The sequence below is a fragment of the Arvicola amphibius genome, chromosome 7 (assembly GCF_903992535.2).
Source record: "Arvicola amphibius chromosome 7, mArvAmp1.2, whole genome shotgun sequence".
In the NCBI taxonomy this organism is placed as follows: domain Eukaryota; kingdom Metazoa; phylum Chordata; class Mammalia; order Rodentia; family Cricetidae; genus Arvicola; species Arvicola amphibius.
In genome coordinates, this window is record NC_052053.1 from 15,962,448 (window position 1) to 15,981,345 (window position 18,898).

General features: G+C 40.2%; 1 protein-coding gene across 1 annotated transcript; it reads left to right on the top strand.

Moving 5' to 3' along the window:
* The first annotated feature begins 18,141 nt into the window (after positions 1–18,141).
* LOC119819700 (60S ribosomal protein L29-like) lies at positions 18,142–18,575 on the top strand. Its single transcript, XM_038338035.1, has one exon. It carries the CDS (start codon positions 18,144–18,146, stop codon positions 18,573–18,575), a length of 432 nt encoding a protein of 143 aa, XP_038193963.1. The 5' UTR covers positions 18,142–18,143.
* Positions 18,576–18,898: the final 323 nt, after the last annotated feature.

The window sequence follows — 18,898 nt, forward strand, 5'->3', positions numbered from 1 at the left end:
TCCCAACAAATAAGAAGATTGTGAAGAGGCTGGCTTCAATGAAGTGGGATAAAAAAAAATAATTTTTTAAAAACTTCTAGCACTCTGAGTTCTGCTTTATTCTCCAGCAATCCACAGTATGAGAACAGGCAAATGCTACAACTGCACAGATGTTGCTGATTTCTTTCCAGAAAGCTGTGTAATATCCCTAGCAGTCCACCTGGCTAGCCCGTGAGTGAGGCGTCTGAAACACACTCAGGTGGTCCTGTCTCAGTAACAAAAGGAGTGTTCTCTCTGAAGCCCTTTTGCCTTCTATTGTATTTCTGTTTAATACTTTAATTGTACATCTGACAATACTGCCTCTTTTATGTTGTACTTAGAAATTAATATACTTATAAAATTAAGATTTATTAGCCAAACTTGAATTCTAGTTTTAAAACTGACTGTGAATTTTATTTTTCATATATTTATGCTTTCCACGCCTTAGCAATGAGGGAAACCGTTCGGATTATACGCTTCTTGCAGTTGATCTCTCGTTATTTAAACAAACTTTTCAGGTCGATCTTTGGAGTATTTGTAACTTCTAATTTTTGAAATGACCGAATTAAGAATTTGGATGTTTGCGCTTTCGGTTTGTTTGCCTAAAATCCAGTTCACAATCCAGTTCGTCTCTTGGGAGAGGGAGGTGCCTTGCAAAAACTTTCATAGTACGAATGTGCCTGAGGCTGCTTGACTCTGGAATAGTCTCAGATCTAAAATCTGCACTACATGAGGTGGCATACTTAAATTTTGCTTCATCAGAACATTTAGGATACTGTAAACATGTTGCCATTCTGTTAGATTGCTATCTATACCCCTGTCTCTGATTCGGCTCTCCTGTGGTGATGGGATTTGATATTTTTAAGGCGATAAATGTGACACCACCAGAACTTGAGTTCTACTTGAAACTCCGCGGAATACACAGATTGTGTGAAAAATAAGAGAAAGGGTTTTGTGCAATGACAAAAGTTAAACTTGCTGTAAACGTTCAAGAATAAACATTTCCAACCCAAGAACCTTCTGCTTGACTATGTATTATGAACCTAGTAAACCTTAGGATTTTCAAATTTGGAGTCTACACCTTCAAGGAGGTGGTCTCCTGGGATGGTACCATTGCTCTTTCCTAGCTAACCCTAGATACGGCAGCTCTTCAATGTACTTTAAAAGCAAATATATATTACTAAGGGAAGAAGTTATTTATAATCGCCTTGTCATCATTGTTAAGGTGTTCTAGACCCATTTGCATACAATTTAATGTAATTCCATTCCATTCTATTGTTTACACAGCTACTCAAAGATGACTGCAAAGGTAAAGGAAAATAAAAGCGTATTGCACAGTGCAGTGTGTCTCTTCCTTTCCGTTCCTCCTCCAGCTACCGTCCACATCTCTGCAGTGCAGGCCAGCCCTGTCCTAAGATGCCTAGCACAAGCTGACAAGTGAGAAGTGCCCCACAGGAAGTAAGACATGTCTCTGCAGTCTCAGTCACTGAGCACAGGTGTTAACTGATGGCCAGAAACATTCACACTCCCTTTAGACAGACAGTCTCTGAAACCAGTGGGGCTTCAAGGGACAAACGAGAGCAATCCCTTCCAACTACTTCTTCCTTCTCATTAGGATGAGGAATACCCAGAGAAGTCCAGAGTAGTTAAGTGACTTACCCAGGGCGCTTCTCAGAGCTGCCTGCAAAGCCGGGCACACTGGCTTCCTGACATAAAGAACAAGTTCTTAACAGTTTTCAGTACAACTTGTAAGGACAGTCCCAGAAGTTAAAGGTAAGTCCCTGTTGCTGAAGACACCACACACATTGGACAAGAATAAGAACAGTCCCAGAAGTTAAAGGTAAGTCCCTATTGCTGAAGACACCTCACACTTTGGACATAGGACACCATGGAGGACTTGAGCTAGAATTAATCTCAAATCCTCCTCTTTGGAGATTAGCTTTTATCGTGCCAGAAGGCGCTATGTATCAATTTGCCAAGGGAGCAAATCTTAATCATACCCAGCAGTGACGACTATGAACCACAACAATGACCAGCATGACAAGTGACCCCTAAAGGTGTGGCAGTGGCACTTACCTCTCAGAGTAAACCAACAGCTCCCTAAGGGTGCTCAAGGCCTGCTTAACAGGTGGGAAATCATGCCTGTGACTGTAAAACCTACACAAGACATGGTTAGGGAGGTCACGGGCCTCAAAGAAGAAAGCTGTTACTGCTAAACCAGTCCACATTCTAAATCCTTACCTATCCTCGGACCCTAAAATAAGTGAAGCTCTCACCTGTCGTCAACGAAGCTTCTTTCCACTGCAGAAGGTGATCATTGCAGAAAGACACCACCAGGTAAAATGCAGGGAACAACTGACTGTAAGGAGCTCCTTTGCCCCAAGTGGTATTATGTCTTATAACTTGTGTAACTAGGTTTCAGGGAACATCCTGGAAGAGGAGACAGAAAGATTGTCAGAGCCAGAAGGCCAGGAAGTGCCTTCACAGGGAAGCTCCTCATATGAAATCTCAAAATGTTTACCTAAGTAAGACCTGAATAATTCCAACACTAGTTGACATCCCAGCATAGAAGGGAAATGTCATAGGGCCCTACGATGAAGGAAACTACAAGCAATTAACAACTTCTGAGAGAGGGAGCATTAGCTTCCCCAGGGAATAGCCCCCTGATTGGTTATCCAATTTACAGTGGTGAGCATCATATCCGGGCAACACAAATGGACTCAGCCGATTAAATTTATATGATCACTCCTTTAAATGTATATGTAACAATTGTTAGAGGAAGGATTGACCAGGAGAATATAAACAGGAAGGGAGGGAAGTAGAAAATCATGGAGTTATATTTAAATGATTTCCATATGCTACTCTTAAAATGGCTAAAGAGCTTTGTACCTTGATATCAAGTATCATTTAGTTTCTGTATCCATACCAACATTCTCATAATAATTTTCCCTAATATCAGTTGAGGTAGATTACACACATTCACATAATAAAAATTTTAGAGCACAAGAGAATTCGGAATGAATGGATAATAAATTTTGCTTAACCAGCAAAGATAAAGTTGAAACACACAATTCGTCATAAGCATTTATTTAATTGGGAAAATACACGGATTTGGACTAACTCTCCTAACCAATACACTGCCTCAACACCAACAATGCAAAGGGCTCTACAGAATCAAACAATCAGTGTGGTTCCTATAAAAAATGCCAGAGTTCTGTTTTCACATCATATAAAAACAAATCTTAAAACAGCAAAAGTGCAGATAGTTAAAGCAGTTTAAGAAGAAACAGGCTAAATTGTAATATTTCCTATTTACAATGTTTGTTATGAAGCGTTGATCCTCTACAACCTAAGACCAAACCACTGTGAACATAACTGATCTGCTTTGTTAACCCAGGTATTATTGTGCTGTCATAAATAGACCTACAGCTTTCTCCCCCAAGCAGTGTAGAGATCCCCGAAATAAAACACACACGTGTAATACACTTAACCAAGAAGAGCACTGTGTCTTTGGTGAAGGGAACTGGGGATATTAGACTTCCATATGCAGAAGGATGCAACTGGACAATTTTCCTGCAGTATATATGATACTAGCTACATGTGGGTTAAGATTTAAAATCTAAATCATGAAATTGCGAAATACTGTAAAATACCAAGAGTAAAATGGGACATCTCTAGCATTGGCATTGATTTTGACAATTAGTTGTTTGGATGTGATACCCAAAACCCACAAATGTGCACATGCATACACACACACACACACACACACACACACACACACACACACACACAAGCAGAAAGAAGCATATTAAAGGTTTGTACAAAGCAAAGGAAATAACGAATAAGAGACCAAGAGACTGGATGACAGCATTTGCAAACCCTGAATTTGGTAAATTAATATCTAAAATGTATGGGAAGGAGTTAGAGAGATGGTTAATTAGTTAAAAGCAATGTTGTTCTTGCAGAGGATCTGGGTTCAGTCACTAGCAACCACATGATGACTCACAATCATCCATAACTCAGGTTTCAGGGGATCCAACAACCTCTTTGAACCTCTGCACACACCAGTCACTCACGTGGTAGATGTGTGCACACTTTCAGGCAAAACACTCAAGAAATAAGTCTAAAAAGAAAGCAAATGTATATGGAGAACTCAGTACAATTTTTGTAGAACATGTCTGTAATCCTAAAGCTCTTAAAAGGCAAAGACAGGAGGGTCATGAGTGCAGATCTGTCTGGTATTGAATCCATCTACTTGGAATTTACTGTTGTCAATCCTAACTGTTCTCACCACACATAAAAATATGTTAGATATTTGAGGAAATAGATGTATTGGTTATCTTGATTGTAGCAATCAGTATACTATGTGAATCAAAATGTTGCACCTGAAATATAATTTCACTTTCAAACTAAAAGGAAATGCTGGTCATGTAAATTGTATTTAAGTAGAAATTTCTATTGTCTGTTGGGAGATGTTAAAAACTGCAGGATAATATTTTTTATCTGAAGAGGATTTCCTAAAAGTCATTGCAATCATTCCTGGGATGTTTCAGCTTGAGTTGTAGCTTATCAAAATGGTTATGATGATTATACTATTCGATTAATGTTAAATTAAGTAGATGCAAATGGAAATGTTTATATCATGATTAAATGACTGGCTTGCTCCACCCTGTAGACACAGAAGCAGGTTGTAGTCAAACCCAACTTGTATCATAAATATCATTCAGAAAAGTGCTTACCCAGCCCATAGGGATGAACAAGCCAAGAAAAGTTAGACAAAGGTGTCTGTCTCCAAAATACCCCAGTGTTTCCTGGACGAAACTTTGCTGCAAAGAAATTGTACAACCAACCTGTAATGATGTCCTTTTATCTCTTTCCTTCTGCCATGGCCACCAAACCTACCTGCAGCTGTTCTGAGAATCTAACAGTCTGAACAACTGTTGTATATCACGGTATATTATGCCCAAACCAATGAATGCTGCTTTAATTAAGAATACTCATGTGAACAAGGTTCACGCAAGAAAGGTACACCAAAGCTTACAACTTGAATCTTAGAGGTCCACTTTCCCAGATTCATGTTAGGAGCTATTTTCTTGGAGCTGTGAAACCTTTGGGAGATGAGATCTGGCCTAACTACATCCTAAGGATGGGGCACAAGTGATATACTGTCTAGTGCTGGGTTTCAGAATGGCCTCTGCTTTCTGGTCCACCGTGATGTGAACAGCCACACAATACTGCTGCAGTGACCTCCCCACCATGATGGATTGATTGAAACCATGTTCCAAAATGAATCCTTCTTCCCTTTAATTCTTTTTTCAAATGTTGTACTCACAGAAACATGAAAGTAAACCATACCAAAAAATGTCTTCCTGTATGAATTATAGCTCCAAAACAAACATCATTAGCTGAAGAAACTTATTGAGCCCATTGCTCATAATTCATTTAATGACAAAGAATGGTATTTAAAGCTACAGTCTTGTATGATTATTGGATTTATTACCGAGTAATGAAAAGCCAGTGACAATTATTGGGATAGTACTTTTATCTCTCATATAGAATACTGACTTGAGGAACAAAGATGTGTATTACAGCAGAAATTTGTTTTAGAAACTGACTTATTCTTCAAGCAGAGTGTTCAGTAAACAGATGAAGCCCTAATCTAGAAGTAGGATAGTGCTCTTTAAAAGGCTCTGGGTCCAAACAGACAGTGATGGGTTAAGTGATGTATCATTCAAAATTAATAGCCAGTCACAATCAGATGGAGTATATTCCGGTAGATGTTTCATGTGTCTGTCTTCTGTTCTCTAAAATATTAGATTTTAAAAATTGGAAATAACCAAATGATAATGACATAGAAGACTGAAGAAAAATCTAAAACGGTGGTGCTAAGATGCCAGTCCTTACTGGGGAAGCCTGAACTCAGAACCCCATTCTCCATTTCCCCTTTCAACATTGTAGGTAGCATAGCTATATTCATTATTGAATTGATTTCACACATTGCTCATTTGAAAACATACATAGGTGAATTAAATAACAATGTCAGCATCATTTGCTTCTGTCTATTGTGCCTTAAAGTTTGAGAGCTACTGCTTTAATGCATGCTGAGGATTTGTGTGTGGGGGGTTGTTTGTCTCACTTTTGTTTTTTGTTTCTGTTATGTTTGTTTGTTTTTTTATAGCTGAAGCAGTCAGATCCTCTGCTAAGCATTTTGCATCATTTAATTTAATCTTAAATGACTGTCAGAGGTTACGGTGAGAAAATCAAGGCTTGGAAAGCCTAAGCTATGAAGAAAATAGAGTAAATACTACACTATGTAGCAGAAAGTTGGCGTAAGTATTATCTGATTCCATGCCCACTCTTAATTATCAATTAGACAAACTCATGAGTCAATGCAAGAAACACGTGATTGAAGGTTTGCTGTGGAGGTGGAGCAGCATTAAAGCAAAGTCTTGCTCCTACATGATTTTGCTTAAACCTCACAACTCTGGGAGCTTTATGTTATTGCATAGAGTTGATGGATGCAGAGTCGCCCCCCCCCCGCCCCAGGTCATTTCTCCAAAGCCAACCAGTTTGGTGTGACAGGATCTGAAGCCCAGACAGCGGGATTCTAAAGCATTCCCACTGCACCATGCTGCCTCCCTAGGAGAAAATCTAGAATATGTTGAGACTGACACTAATTCATTTGGGGGTAGGGGACTCAGAGTCATGTAAGGAGCCCTGAACATGATCACCGATGGCTGCCACTGTGCAGTCATGATTTTCCTTTTTTTTATTGCAATATATATCACAGTTTTCTCTGCTCATCGGAGTCTTGTGATCTGCCCTGTAAATACAGGAAGATAAGTCATTTCCCTGACATCAAAGAACCAGACAGTCATAAGAAAAATGACAGTTTGTTTTTCATCTTAAATAGATTTTAGAACCTAAAATAATTCAAATTAAAAAACAATTATATTCTATAGTATCAATATGTAGAACATAAATCCTTCTGTGTTGGCTTCCTTGGTGTCTGTGCATGTGACACTTTCACTTCACATCACACAGGCTCAGTAAACTCGTGCTTAGAGAGAGGAGGTTTAATCAGTCATTCAACAATCACTCCAACGGGAACATTCTAGGGACCTAATTGAGCGGAGGAAGGGAAGAACCAATTGCTGCCTGGCTGAGCCTGCCTATCTGTTCCGTGGTAACAGTTGAACTGATGATTAATTAGGTTAGAAAAATTGCCATCATCTAATTATGATCCTTGATTATAGCAAAGTATTGTACATACAGGAGGAGTCAGGATTAGTCTAAGGGCAATTAGAAGAAGGTAGGGTGTTGTAGGCCATTTCCACAGGTTCACTGATTGCTTGTTCTCCTGGAGCCACTTGCAGAGAGCTGGTGAGTAGGGAGAAGAGAAGCTGAGGAAATACCCTAGTCCTCACATTGCTGAATACATTAGACTGCTCTGGCTTCCAGATATGTGTTGGGTAAAAGACACAACTGAACTGGGAGGGCATCCTAAGAGCCAGCCCAAGCCCTGTTTCTGTTTGTACTACCTGAGGTTATTGTAACCTCAGATTTAAAAAATGGCAAAATATCTCAACTGACAACCATAAGATCAATCATGGGATCTTTTGGAGTTTCAAAAAAAAGTTAGACATGAAGTAATCAAGAACATTTCATTGCTGTCTTGGTAGCTGTGTCTCTAGATGATCAGGATACCCACCACAGTTCAATGTCCTTGAAGCTGCAGACACATAGTTCCCACTGTATTAATCTCTACATTTCAAAAGACCAACACTTCTTTATATCCCAACACCTCCCATCCCATTTGTGAGGCTTTTCCAAGAAGAAAATGACAACAAATAGCCCAAAAGAAAGATCTGGTTTACCATTATTTGGGTGAGAAAAAGGTTACCTTACCCCATGAATATACCACCCATCTCATAAATATTAATATAACATCAAGATCCATAATTCAGAGCCTACCATGATGCCACCCCTCTTCTTCTAGGCTCTCTTTAGAGACTCCACCAAATAAATACCTGTGTTTCTTGATTTAGTTCTTTCTTTCGAGAAGACAAAAGTCAACAGAGTCCTGTAACAGGTACAGGGCTTTCTCTCAATACCTAGGGTGTTATCTGAGACATATGTTTTGCCTGGGCCTTGTCCTTTTAGGCATGAGTGGAAGTTAGGATGGGAATGTGCTTGTAAAGGCAGCTACAGTACCTTTAATGGCTTCTAGAATCCATTTCAAAAACTGAGGTCTTGAAAACTACATATTCCTAGCATTTCTGGCATTTTATTTTGTGAATAGTTAATAATAAAATAAAAATAGCTTATTTGCAAGTTTTTACAATAAAGTGTTACAGGGAGAGAGGCTGCTTGTTGGATCCCAGCTGCTCAGCCTCGAAATAATCACACAGAGTTTGTATTAATTAAATCACTGTTTGGCCCATTAGCTCTTGCTTCTTATTTGCTAACTTCTACATATTAATTTAACCCATCTCCATTAATCTGTGCATTACCATGAGGTCATAGCCTACTAGCAAAGATTCAGCAAGTCATCTCTAGTGGTGGCTCCATGGCCTCTCTTTGACTCCACCTCCTTTCTCCCAGCATTCAGCTTAGTTTTCCCTGCCTAACTAAGTTCCACCCTGCTATAGGTCCAAAGCAGTTTCTTTATTCATCAATGGTAATCACAGCATACAGAGGGGACTCCCACATCACCTCCCCTTTTCTGTTTAAATAAAAAAGTTCTTAATTTTAACATAGTAAAATTGCATATAACAAAACAGGTATCAAGCAAGAATTACAGGTACAATATTTTTATATACTTTATCTTTTGTCATAACTAAGGAAAGCTATAACTATCAATTCTTCGAATCCATCAAAGACTCCAGAAGGATATAATATTATCTAAGTAAACAGGAAGTGCATTGTAAGCAACTTCTAAACCTCTAGAATTGTCAGAGACTTCTTGCTGCCTGGACAGTCACCCAAAGTTTTTCTATACCATTGAGGCATTCATCATTTTCAGCTTATAGGCCCATAATATCCAGCAGACTTTTCCATGAAGCAGGAAATTTCAAAGACAGTTCTGTCTATATTGGCAGTTGGTCAATTATACTTTTCTGTGTCCTGTAGAATATCTGGCAGACTCTTTCATGAAGCAGAAACCTGAAGGACAGTCTAAACTTTAGGCAAGTTCAGCAGTCATTTCTCTGTGGGTCCTGAATATCCAGTTCATATAGCATATCATCAAGCAGTTCAGGCAAAAACAGTTTCTTGCCCAAATGGCTAAACAACTCTATAAGGTGCCTCTTCAATGCCCATCTTTCTCTTGAAGTAATTGGTGCTGCCAGGAGCAGATGTTTCTCATTGTCATGAAAAGTCCTATGTTCTTAAGTATTTTAAATACAATATTCTGTAGTCTTTGAAAGGTTTGAATGATACCTAACTAAAATATATCTCTATATATCTAGAAAACCTAATTAACATGACTACAAGCTTGACTATTATAGATGACTCTCTAGTAACCTATATTTCTTAATTATATATTACATTTTAAATGAGTTGCACAAACACATTTAATCAAGACCAGAAATACATATACACAGTATAACAAAATTGATCTTAAATTTATGTTTAAATGCTCAGCCTCCTGAAAGAACCAGAGGTCGTGCTGGTAACACGGCCCAAAATGCCAGCATTTCAAAGCCTCATGGCTTTTTTTTCCCCACTGAGTTGGGAAAACTTCTCTTAGAGGAGCTGCAGCATGCCACCAACAAGCAGCAAGAAGCTGTGTTAAATTCTGTATTTTTGTGTCTAGAATTCCTTTTCAAGCTCTCTCAGGTTTTTAAGTGGATTTAGTTGGCCATATTGGTACACCAATTTGTTGGAGGAAGAGAGGCCGCTTGTTGGTTCCTGGCTCCTCAGCCATGAAATAATCACAGAGAAACTGTAGTAATTAAATCACTGCTGGACCCATTAGCTCTAGCTTCATATTTGCTAACTCCTACATCTTAAGTTAACCCATCTCCATTAATCTGTGCATCACCATGAGGTCATGGCCTACCTACCAGCAAAGTTTCAGCAAGTCTGTCTCTAGCTGTGGCTCCATGGCTTCTCTTTGACTCCACCTCCTTTCTTCCTGCATTCAGCTTAGTTTTCCCTGCCTAACTAAGTTCTGCCATGCTATAGGACCAAATGGGTTTCTTTATTCATCAATGGTAATCACAGCATACAGAGGGGACTCCCACATCAATAAAGTTTATAAAATTTTAAAAATAAAAGTTATTAAAGATGGTTAATATTAATTATTAGAAATAGTAGTCACAACAGCACTTAGACATTTTGGGTGCTCCTTATGTATTGTCACTTCAGGTTATAATAGTTATACAATGCTTGTGTCCGGTTTTTAGACCATGGGAATGAAGCTCACAGAAGTTAAGTAACTTATCCACAGATGCAGAGCCAATGCATGGTAGTACTAGGATCACAACGTATTTGGATCCTCCTGCAGTGCTACATTGCTTGCCAGTCTGCATGTCCCAATATTTATTATGTCATTTGGCTGCCTTTCAACCCAACAAGAGGGTGTGAGCTTATAGGAATTGTTTCAAATGAAGCTTGGAGCTGTTACACAATTCATCATTCAATGTGTTGGAAAATCCGATAATATAAAAGGCAAACCTAAGCACAAGACAACAAAACAATCCATCAGGAGGAGTATATTGTAGAAAACTAATGATTGCAGCCAGACCAGCAATGGATCTAGACTATACAAATTGCGAATGATCGTGTCAGGCTGAGGAAGAAAAGGACATTACAATCTGGCTAGGGAGTAACGTTCTCTCTCATCTGTTCCTCTGGGCTGGCAGCCTTTCAAAGTCACAACAACTATTAAATGTGTTAAGAGAGAACCACACAGTGCCAGCGTCAACTGTGTGAGAGGAATTGAAGAGTGATTGACAGGTAAGTAGACTTTAAGTAGCAAATTGCAGAGAAGATCAGCCAGGAGCTGCAAAACAGAATGGTACTGCACTGTATTGAAAGAGAAAAGGTGGCATGCCTATCATTAGATGGACATTAAGGGTCACATTTTCTTTCTGAACTTTTTAGTATCAGCATGCATGTTTAAAAAAAGAAGGTTAGAGTTCATTTATAAGTAGCACTTGGATGATGCTCACCAGGGTAAGAGATGAACGTCAAGCCTATCTGTCTCCCATTTTCATGGCCCTTTTGCCTTCTTGTTTTGCACAATGGCATGATATTAGACTCTGTCTTATAATGCCTTCCTGGTTTCGGGAAACAGTTTATTGTCTTTTAGAAAGTGCAGTGGTTCGAATAGAAATAGCTCCCATAGATTCATTTGTGTGAATGCTTAGCCCATAGTGGGTAGCACTATTAGAAGGTGTGACCTCATTGGGTAGGTGTGGCCTTGTTGGAGGATGTGTCTCACTGTGGAGGTAGGCTTTGAAGTCTTATAAGTTCAAGTCTGGCTAGTGTGAAACAGTTTCTTTCTGCTGTTTGCAGATCAAGATGTAGAACTCTCGTCTCCTTCTCTGGTATCATGTCTGCCGGCGTGCTGCCACATCCTGCCATGATGATAATGGACTAAACTTCTAAAATTGTAAACCAGCCCCAATGAAATGTTTTCCTTTATAAGAATTACTGTGGCCATGGTGTCTCCTCACAGCAATAGAAACTCTAACTATGATAGAAAGGGTATCCTCAGTGTCTCTGTTCCTGCTCCATTTGTGTGAGGGACTTTGCTCATGGCTGATGAGTCCGAGTCCTCACTGACCACAGTGACTAAGCCAACCCTGACTATTTGATGTTGACACTTGTTAACTATGAACACATAAAAACTTTGTGTTCATATACATATAGACTTGGATTGTGATAATAATGTAATGCTTATTGAGTGAATGAATATCATAACTGGTGTATGCTAACCTCCGTAAATTTAGACTCATTGAATATATGTATTTTCAGTGATCAAGGGATGTCAGTGATCATGTGATTAATCCTCCCAGAAGTCTTCCTCAGAAGTCAGCCTTTATCTCTCTTACGTTTCTCCCACTGTGTACAGAAAACAGCTTTCCTGGTATTAAAGGAGAAAGATCTTTCAGATCTGTTTTCTGGGTCCAGAGGTCACTGAAGCTTTTAATCAAAGAGCAAATATATTAAAGGTAGGATGATCTCCGAATGTCAGCCAAGAGACATCTGGTCTGGAATGAACACACAGGTACACAAGCAGCTATTTGACTTTTAAACCAGAAGTCTTATAAAACCACCTTGCAGCCCTCAGCTGCAGAGCAGTGATTAATCTTTCAACAGTGTCCGTGCCAGTGAGCTTCCTCTACAGCTGCATTCTGTGCTGAAGACTGTAGAGGCTAAGGGTCTGTATTAATTCCCTGCCCTTGGGTTTGCAACTGATGGCTATAAGATGTTGATGTGTGTACAATAAGTGGTCAAAGTACCTGTCTGGTCAGAAATCTAAAAAGAAGAATGAAATCCAAGCACTCAACTACAATAGCTTCTTCAAACACAGTCTTTAAACGCATTGCCTGCCTTGCTCGGGACACATGAAGATGGCAGTGTAGGTTTGGTAATTTTTTCAACCTCCCTTTCTTATGTCAATATGAAGTTGTGACTTTGTACTGACCTTGGGAAATTATAATCAATCCCTGGCCTATACTTTTTTCCAATATAGAGTTATACTATATAGTCTGGCTGAATCATTTTGCCTTGACCTACTGAGTGCTGGAATTTTGCCTCGGCCTACTGAGTGAGTGCTGAGTGTGTAGTATTATACCTAGCTACAACTTATGTGCAAATTACATCACCTGTCTCCCTTGCCCTACTTCTATATTCTGCTGAAGAACCACCCCTCTGCAACACCCACATTGTGCTAGAAGTCTGGGTGGGTCGCTGAGACACACCTTAAGTAGTGTCTTCATTTGCTTTCTATTTCTGTGATAAGCACCATATTCAAAAGCAACATGGGGAGGCAAGGGTTTATTTGGATTACACATCCCAACATTACTGAGTACATTACTGAGGGACGTCAAGGCAGGAACCTGGAGGCAGGAACTGAAGCAGCGACCTCTGGAGGATTGCAGCTCACTGGCTTGCTTTCCAGCTCACATGCAACCATCTTTCCTATACATCTCAGGTCTGCCTGCTCAGGAATGGCACCAACAACAGTGGTCCAGGCCCTCCTGCATAAATCATTAAGGGAGAAAATGCCCCACAGCCTTGCCTACAGAGGAAACTGATGGAGGCATCTTCTCAGGTGAGGTTTCCTCTTCTCAGATGACCGAAGCTTGTGCCAAATTGATAAAACACCCAACCAGCACAAGTGGCTCCACCTCCTTCTATATTCTCTGTTTCCTCTACTCCCTCTGCTGGTCTTGCTGTGCCCATAACACACCAGTACTGTGTATCATTGTACAAGTTTCCCTTCCTGCCCAAGGCTTTGCCGATTTCTGTGGTTAGGTGATGCCCTTCTGCCCACCCACCTATCATTCCTGGTCCCTTGTATCTTCTGTATTTTTTTAGAAGCACTTACTATCTTCTAAAGCCCTACAAACTTTACTTACATTAGTATGCACTGTGTCGGCTGCTCTCTGAATTTAGAGACCTCTGTTTTATTTACTGGTATATTTGAGTTCTGGGAACAGTAAGGAGGATATTATGAACTCTGAGTAAATATTGGAAGATGGATAAATGAAGGAATTCTTCAGTGAAAATATGGGGAAAACTGTGAAAGAGAGGCAATAGCAAGAGAAAACGTCCAATGACGCTTTTTCTCGGAGCTCATTTCCCATTTTCATGCAGACCAAAATTTATTTTTTACCAATTTTGGATTTATTGCATTTAAGGGAGTTATCTTTTAAAATACAAATAGCATAGCAATGTTGGCAGGGACTGCCAGCTTCTAAACATTACTGTGCAATCATTTGAGCTCATCACTTAGCCAGACTCTAGGAGACAACAGCTTTCTGATGAGAACAGGAATGTCAAGGGGATGCTAGGGCACTTTGGAACATAGACTACTTTAGGGGCCATAGAAATCTTGCTCAGAGCAAGTTAGGAGGCAGAAAGCAGCATGGCAGGGCTCAGTCTGGAGAGATGGGGATGGAACCATCACATTTACATATTAATGTTTCTCTTCTGTGTTCGTCTCAAAATCCCCCCAAGAAAAACTTGTTTAGGTGATTGGCTTCCTCCATTATTCCACTAACATCCGTTGGCCAGGTGTAGCCTATGTCCCCAGATGTGCCCGGCAGGAACTTATTTAAAGGACTAAATAGGAATAAGGGTGGGCTTTTGATTTCCTGGAGCGCCTGCCACATCTCTTGCCAGGAGACTGAAAATGCTCATCAGATTTGCTTCATCCAGAAAGAATGAATCCATGTTTCCCATACAGCTCCATCCAGGCTGGCCCAGCTGATTAACTCTCCACATTTTGCTGCCCAACATTGTGGTACTTCCATAATTTATTTGGCCGACCACGAATAATGCCAATATTCCAAACCACACAAACACCACTTTATGGCTATTTTATGATTGTTAGATTGTTGATGGTCGAGGTGTTTTGAAATTCAACATATCATGACTCACTGTTCAGAGATTTCGGGGACACACACACAGAGAAACAGACAGACACATACACCCCAAACCAAACAAAGAACCTTGTGATGATAGTGAAGGGTTGGCAAAAACAATAACATGTTGAGGAGCTCATATGTACTAGTTTGTGATTGTAATAGTAATTCTCATTCAATAGGGCTGCTAAGTAAATCATTTCCCCCACCCCATTTGCCTGGAAATCAAATGGTTATTTGTAGGATGATTTTTGAGATTTTTGAGTCAGCAAGGATGAGAAAACCCATGGACTCTCTGGGCATCGTGTGAGCCAAATGCAGGGAATTCTGGGTATAGAAATGCTGAAACATCCTTTACAGAGCATTCTGGACTTCAAGTCTTCCGCAGTAAATAATATTGACCCTCATTTAGTTGCTGTGCACTCCTTACTGAACACTACACAACAAGAATGCATTGAGTTCTCATAATAGCCACTGTGGAGTGGGGTGCCTAAGATGCTTAAGTTTTGTTATTTGGGCAACTGCTCCGGTTATCAGAGTAAGAAAGGGTGGCAAGGCCCCCCCAGCAAGTGGCTGAGCTGAGGCTCCTGTCTTACCTTCAAACACTGGCAATATCTAACAAGGTCCTGATGGTGTCTCCAAGTCCCCTGTTGGTGGAGTGTTGCAAGGCATTATTTTACATCAGAAATGCGCCCCTGCCTGTCATCGTAGCCCCATGAAAGCCTGTATTATGTTTAGGGGGTAAATATTCCACTAACATAGGAAGAGTTGTATGAGATCTTTTTAATTAAAACAGTAATAAAAATATTTATTTTAGCCTAAGGTGACTGTTCATGACCAGGAAAGTGTGTCAAACTTTCCTATCAAGAAATACAGTTTTTGAGCATACTCGGAGTTACAGTTTCTTTCTTTTTTTTTCTTTTTTGCAAACCAGCCTTATAGCTGAACTTTGTACCCTTTAAGAAATAAAAGACAATGCTCGGTTTGCTTCGGTCACGAAATGAGCCAAATGTTTTTCCCTCTAAAACCAGAGCCTGGAGAGGTGTCATTAGTTGGTAGCACTGTTATGGGGATTGGGCGACTTCACGTTGTTTCCTTAAGTGTTTTTAAAATGGGTTAATGTCAACAAACATCACATCTCTCGGTTGCCAAATGCCTTTTGGGGGGTGTGAAAATGAATAATTTGGGTGAAAATTGGGAAAACATTGGCAATAAATGCCTCTCTTTGCCTGAATAGGGACAGGACATAAGAGCCGTAATGGGTCCATAATTTGGAAGGGCTTCTAGAGAAGAGCCACCAATTTAAAAATTCTGTGACTGCTCAGCTCAGCAGGTAGGTTTTGTAAGTGCTTTTACCATTGGGTGTCGCGAAGGGGAGATTGAATTAGCAAGACTGTAAACAACAAGCATGTAAGAGAAAAGCAGGGTGAGGGTGGTCTCTTTTTTTGTTTTACTTGCCCCAATAAAAACTCTAGATGCATGTGATGACTTCTTGAGAAGCCCTGTCTTCCATCTGTTCTCCTGAAACTATTTAACTGCCAAGGACTGCTTTCCTGCAGTAGCAGAAGATGCAAGAATGAGTCTGAGACGGTTTTCATGAAAATGATGCCGCAAAATTAAAGTCATAAAGTCCCACAACTCTGAAATGAAGCTGGTATTCTCTAAACGTATTTCTCTGAAAACTCAGAATATAAAAGGCACTCTATCAAATGGGCAAAGTAATGAGATGCTAGTAAAAGCATTCAGCCCTCTGTCTTTGCTTCAGTCTTGAGTAGGTCATGTCTTTACTCCTACCTTATTCTTGTGACCATAGAATAATATCCCAAATGCATCTTGCTCTCTATCGGTCTGTCTGTCTGCCTGTCTGCCTGTGTATCTATCTCTCTCTGCTTATGTAGTATGCTACCATTTTTTTTTGTTATAAAATCTGTTGTGATTTAAATCTATCATGACCCGACAGGCTCATGATTTGAATATGTTTCCTAGTTGGTAGCACTGTTTGGGGGAAACTATGGAACCTTTAGGAGGAGCTTTAACATGCCAAAAAAGTTTACTAAGTGTAAATTTGTGAAGGCCATAGCTGGCCCCTGATTTTGGTCTTTCTCTCTCTGCTTCTTTATCAACTGTGACAATGTCATCAACTCCACCTGTCTTCCTTATCATGATTTTCCTTGAAACTGAGCTGATGCAAGAGCCAATGGCGTCTGCTTTTAAGCTGTGTCTATCAGGTATTTTGGTCATAGTGACATCGAAGTAACACAGCACTCAAAATAAATGGACTAGTAGCAGGAATCACGATGCCTGAAACAAAACCAGTATGTACAAGCTAAAGAAATACAGAGTACCAAGTGAGAAAATCTCCTCATTTAATTCCAAAGAACATGAAATGTGAAGGTTTTCAGATTTGGTGAAAAGACAGGTAAAGAATTTGCTCTTTTATAAACCTGTCCAAGGGTCTTTGAAATCACACATGAGTGTAGCTGAAACTAGAACACATTTGTGTCTCTACACTCTTAATTATCCACACAGAGCTTCAGCAAGCTGGAGAAAGCACAGGTTCTTTCCAGTCAATTAACAAATCCCCCAAATGATTAAAATGGCTAGTGCTTAAACAGTTCCCCTATAGATATTTATTGAATAAAAAGATAAAACAGATAAACAGAAATACCAAGGGAAGCTAAACTTTTAACAACCTCCCACTTCTTAGATGATGAAAATAATGATATCCAAAACACTTGGAAGCTTTAATACAAACAGGAGAACATCTCTACAGACCCTATCACTCTGACACACTCCATTCCGGTTGTGTCTGTTCCAGGTTCACTCTTGATGTCTCACAAGTTGTTAGTGATACGGTCAAAGTCAGAACTCAAATAAATTCATCTGGAAACTAACACTTTTCCACTTTGCAGGAGACCAGAGAATCACTTATTCCTGGCACACTTTCTGATGCCCTTCTGGACTTCTCTAAATGCTAAGTCATCTGAGGAGTTGGCAAAGGCTTTAGAGATGGAAGCATCAATACATCATCTTATCTGGGAATTTTCCAGAGTCCTGAATGTTGCACAGGCCATCGACTGAACTTACTAAATTTAGGACCAAGAACTAGTCTACTTTCACTTTGTCTAAGTAGTCACCGGCTCGCGGTAAACATTCTCAGGGGAGCCTGAATTTTCAAGGTTTAATTCAAATGATCATATTTTGTTTTGTGTTATGGATTTCAGAATGAAATGACAGGTTGGGGAGAGAAGAGAAGGGAGACTAAGAGAAAATTATCCAGGTATATTTTCATGTGTAGAAAGAATGATTTATTTTCCTTTTGAAGCTAAATTATATTTGTTTAATGCCATGTTTACAATGAGGAGTTATTATATTTGCACAAGCCAGCCATTATATTGCTGACAGGGAATTAATTACAGGTAAATGGAACTTTAAAATAGACTTCTAATTCTTCCATTAATACTCAGTCTCGTTTCTCTTCCGGTCGCAGGTGCTTCGGGAGCCGCCGGTTACCGTCCAGCCATGGCCAAGTCCAAGAACCACACCACACACAACCAGTCCCGGAAATGGCACAGAAATGGCATCAAGAAACCCCGGTCACAAAGATACGAATCTCTCAAGGGGGTCGACCCCAAGTTCCTGAGGAACATGCGTTTTGCCAAGAAGCACAACAAGAAAGGCCTGAAGAAGATGCAGGCAAATAACGCAAAGGCCGCGAGTGCACGTGCGGAGGCCATCAAGGCCCTGGTGAAGCCCCAGGTGGTGAAGCCCAAGGTGCCAAAGGGCCCCAGCCGCAAACTCACCCGTCTCGCTTTCATCGCTCACCCCAAGCTTGGGAAGCGGATTAGAAGCTACATGGCCAGGGGTCGTAGGCTCCAAAAAACAAAGCCCAAGGTTCAAGCCAAGGCAGCTCAGGCTCCCAAAGGTGCCCAGGCCCCAGTGAAGGCCCCATAAGAAAGGTCTCAGTCTGCTAGTGTGAAGAGATGGACTGGTGTGGATATCTACACAGTGTCTGCAGATGGTCAGGACCTTGTGCTGTTTTTACAAATAAACTTGAGGCAAGTTCTGTTAAAAAAAATACTCAGTCTCGGATATATATGCCAAGCATCACACTGACATGTTAAAGTGTACAATTGATAGATAGGATATCCTTAGATGGCTTTGATGTCAACAAAGCCTGTTGACCTTAACACAGGTAGATCTTGCTAACATAACTTAAAAAATACACAGAAGAAGCCGGGCGGTGGTGTCGCACACCTTTAATGCCAGCACTTGGG

Excerpts from the sequence above, each read along its gene's own strand:
- LOC119819700 (XM_038338035.1), top strand. The coding sequence starts at position 18,144 with ATGGCCAAGTCCAAGAACCACACCACACACAACCAGTCCCGGAAATGG.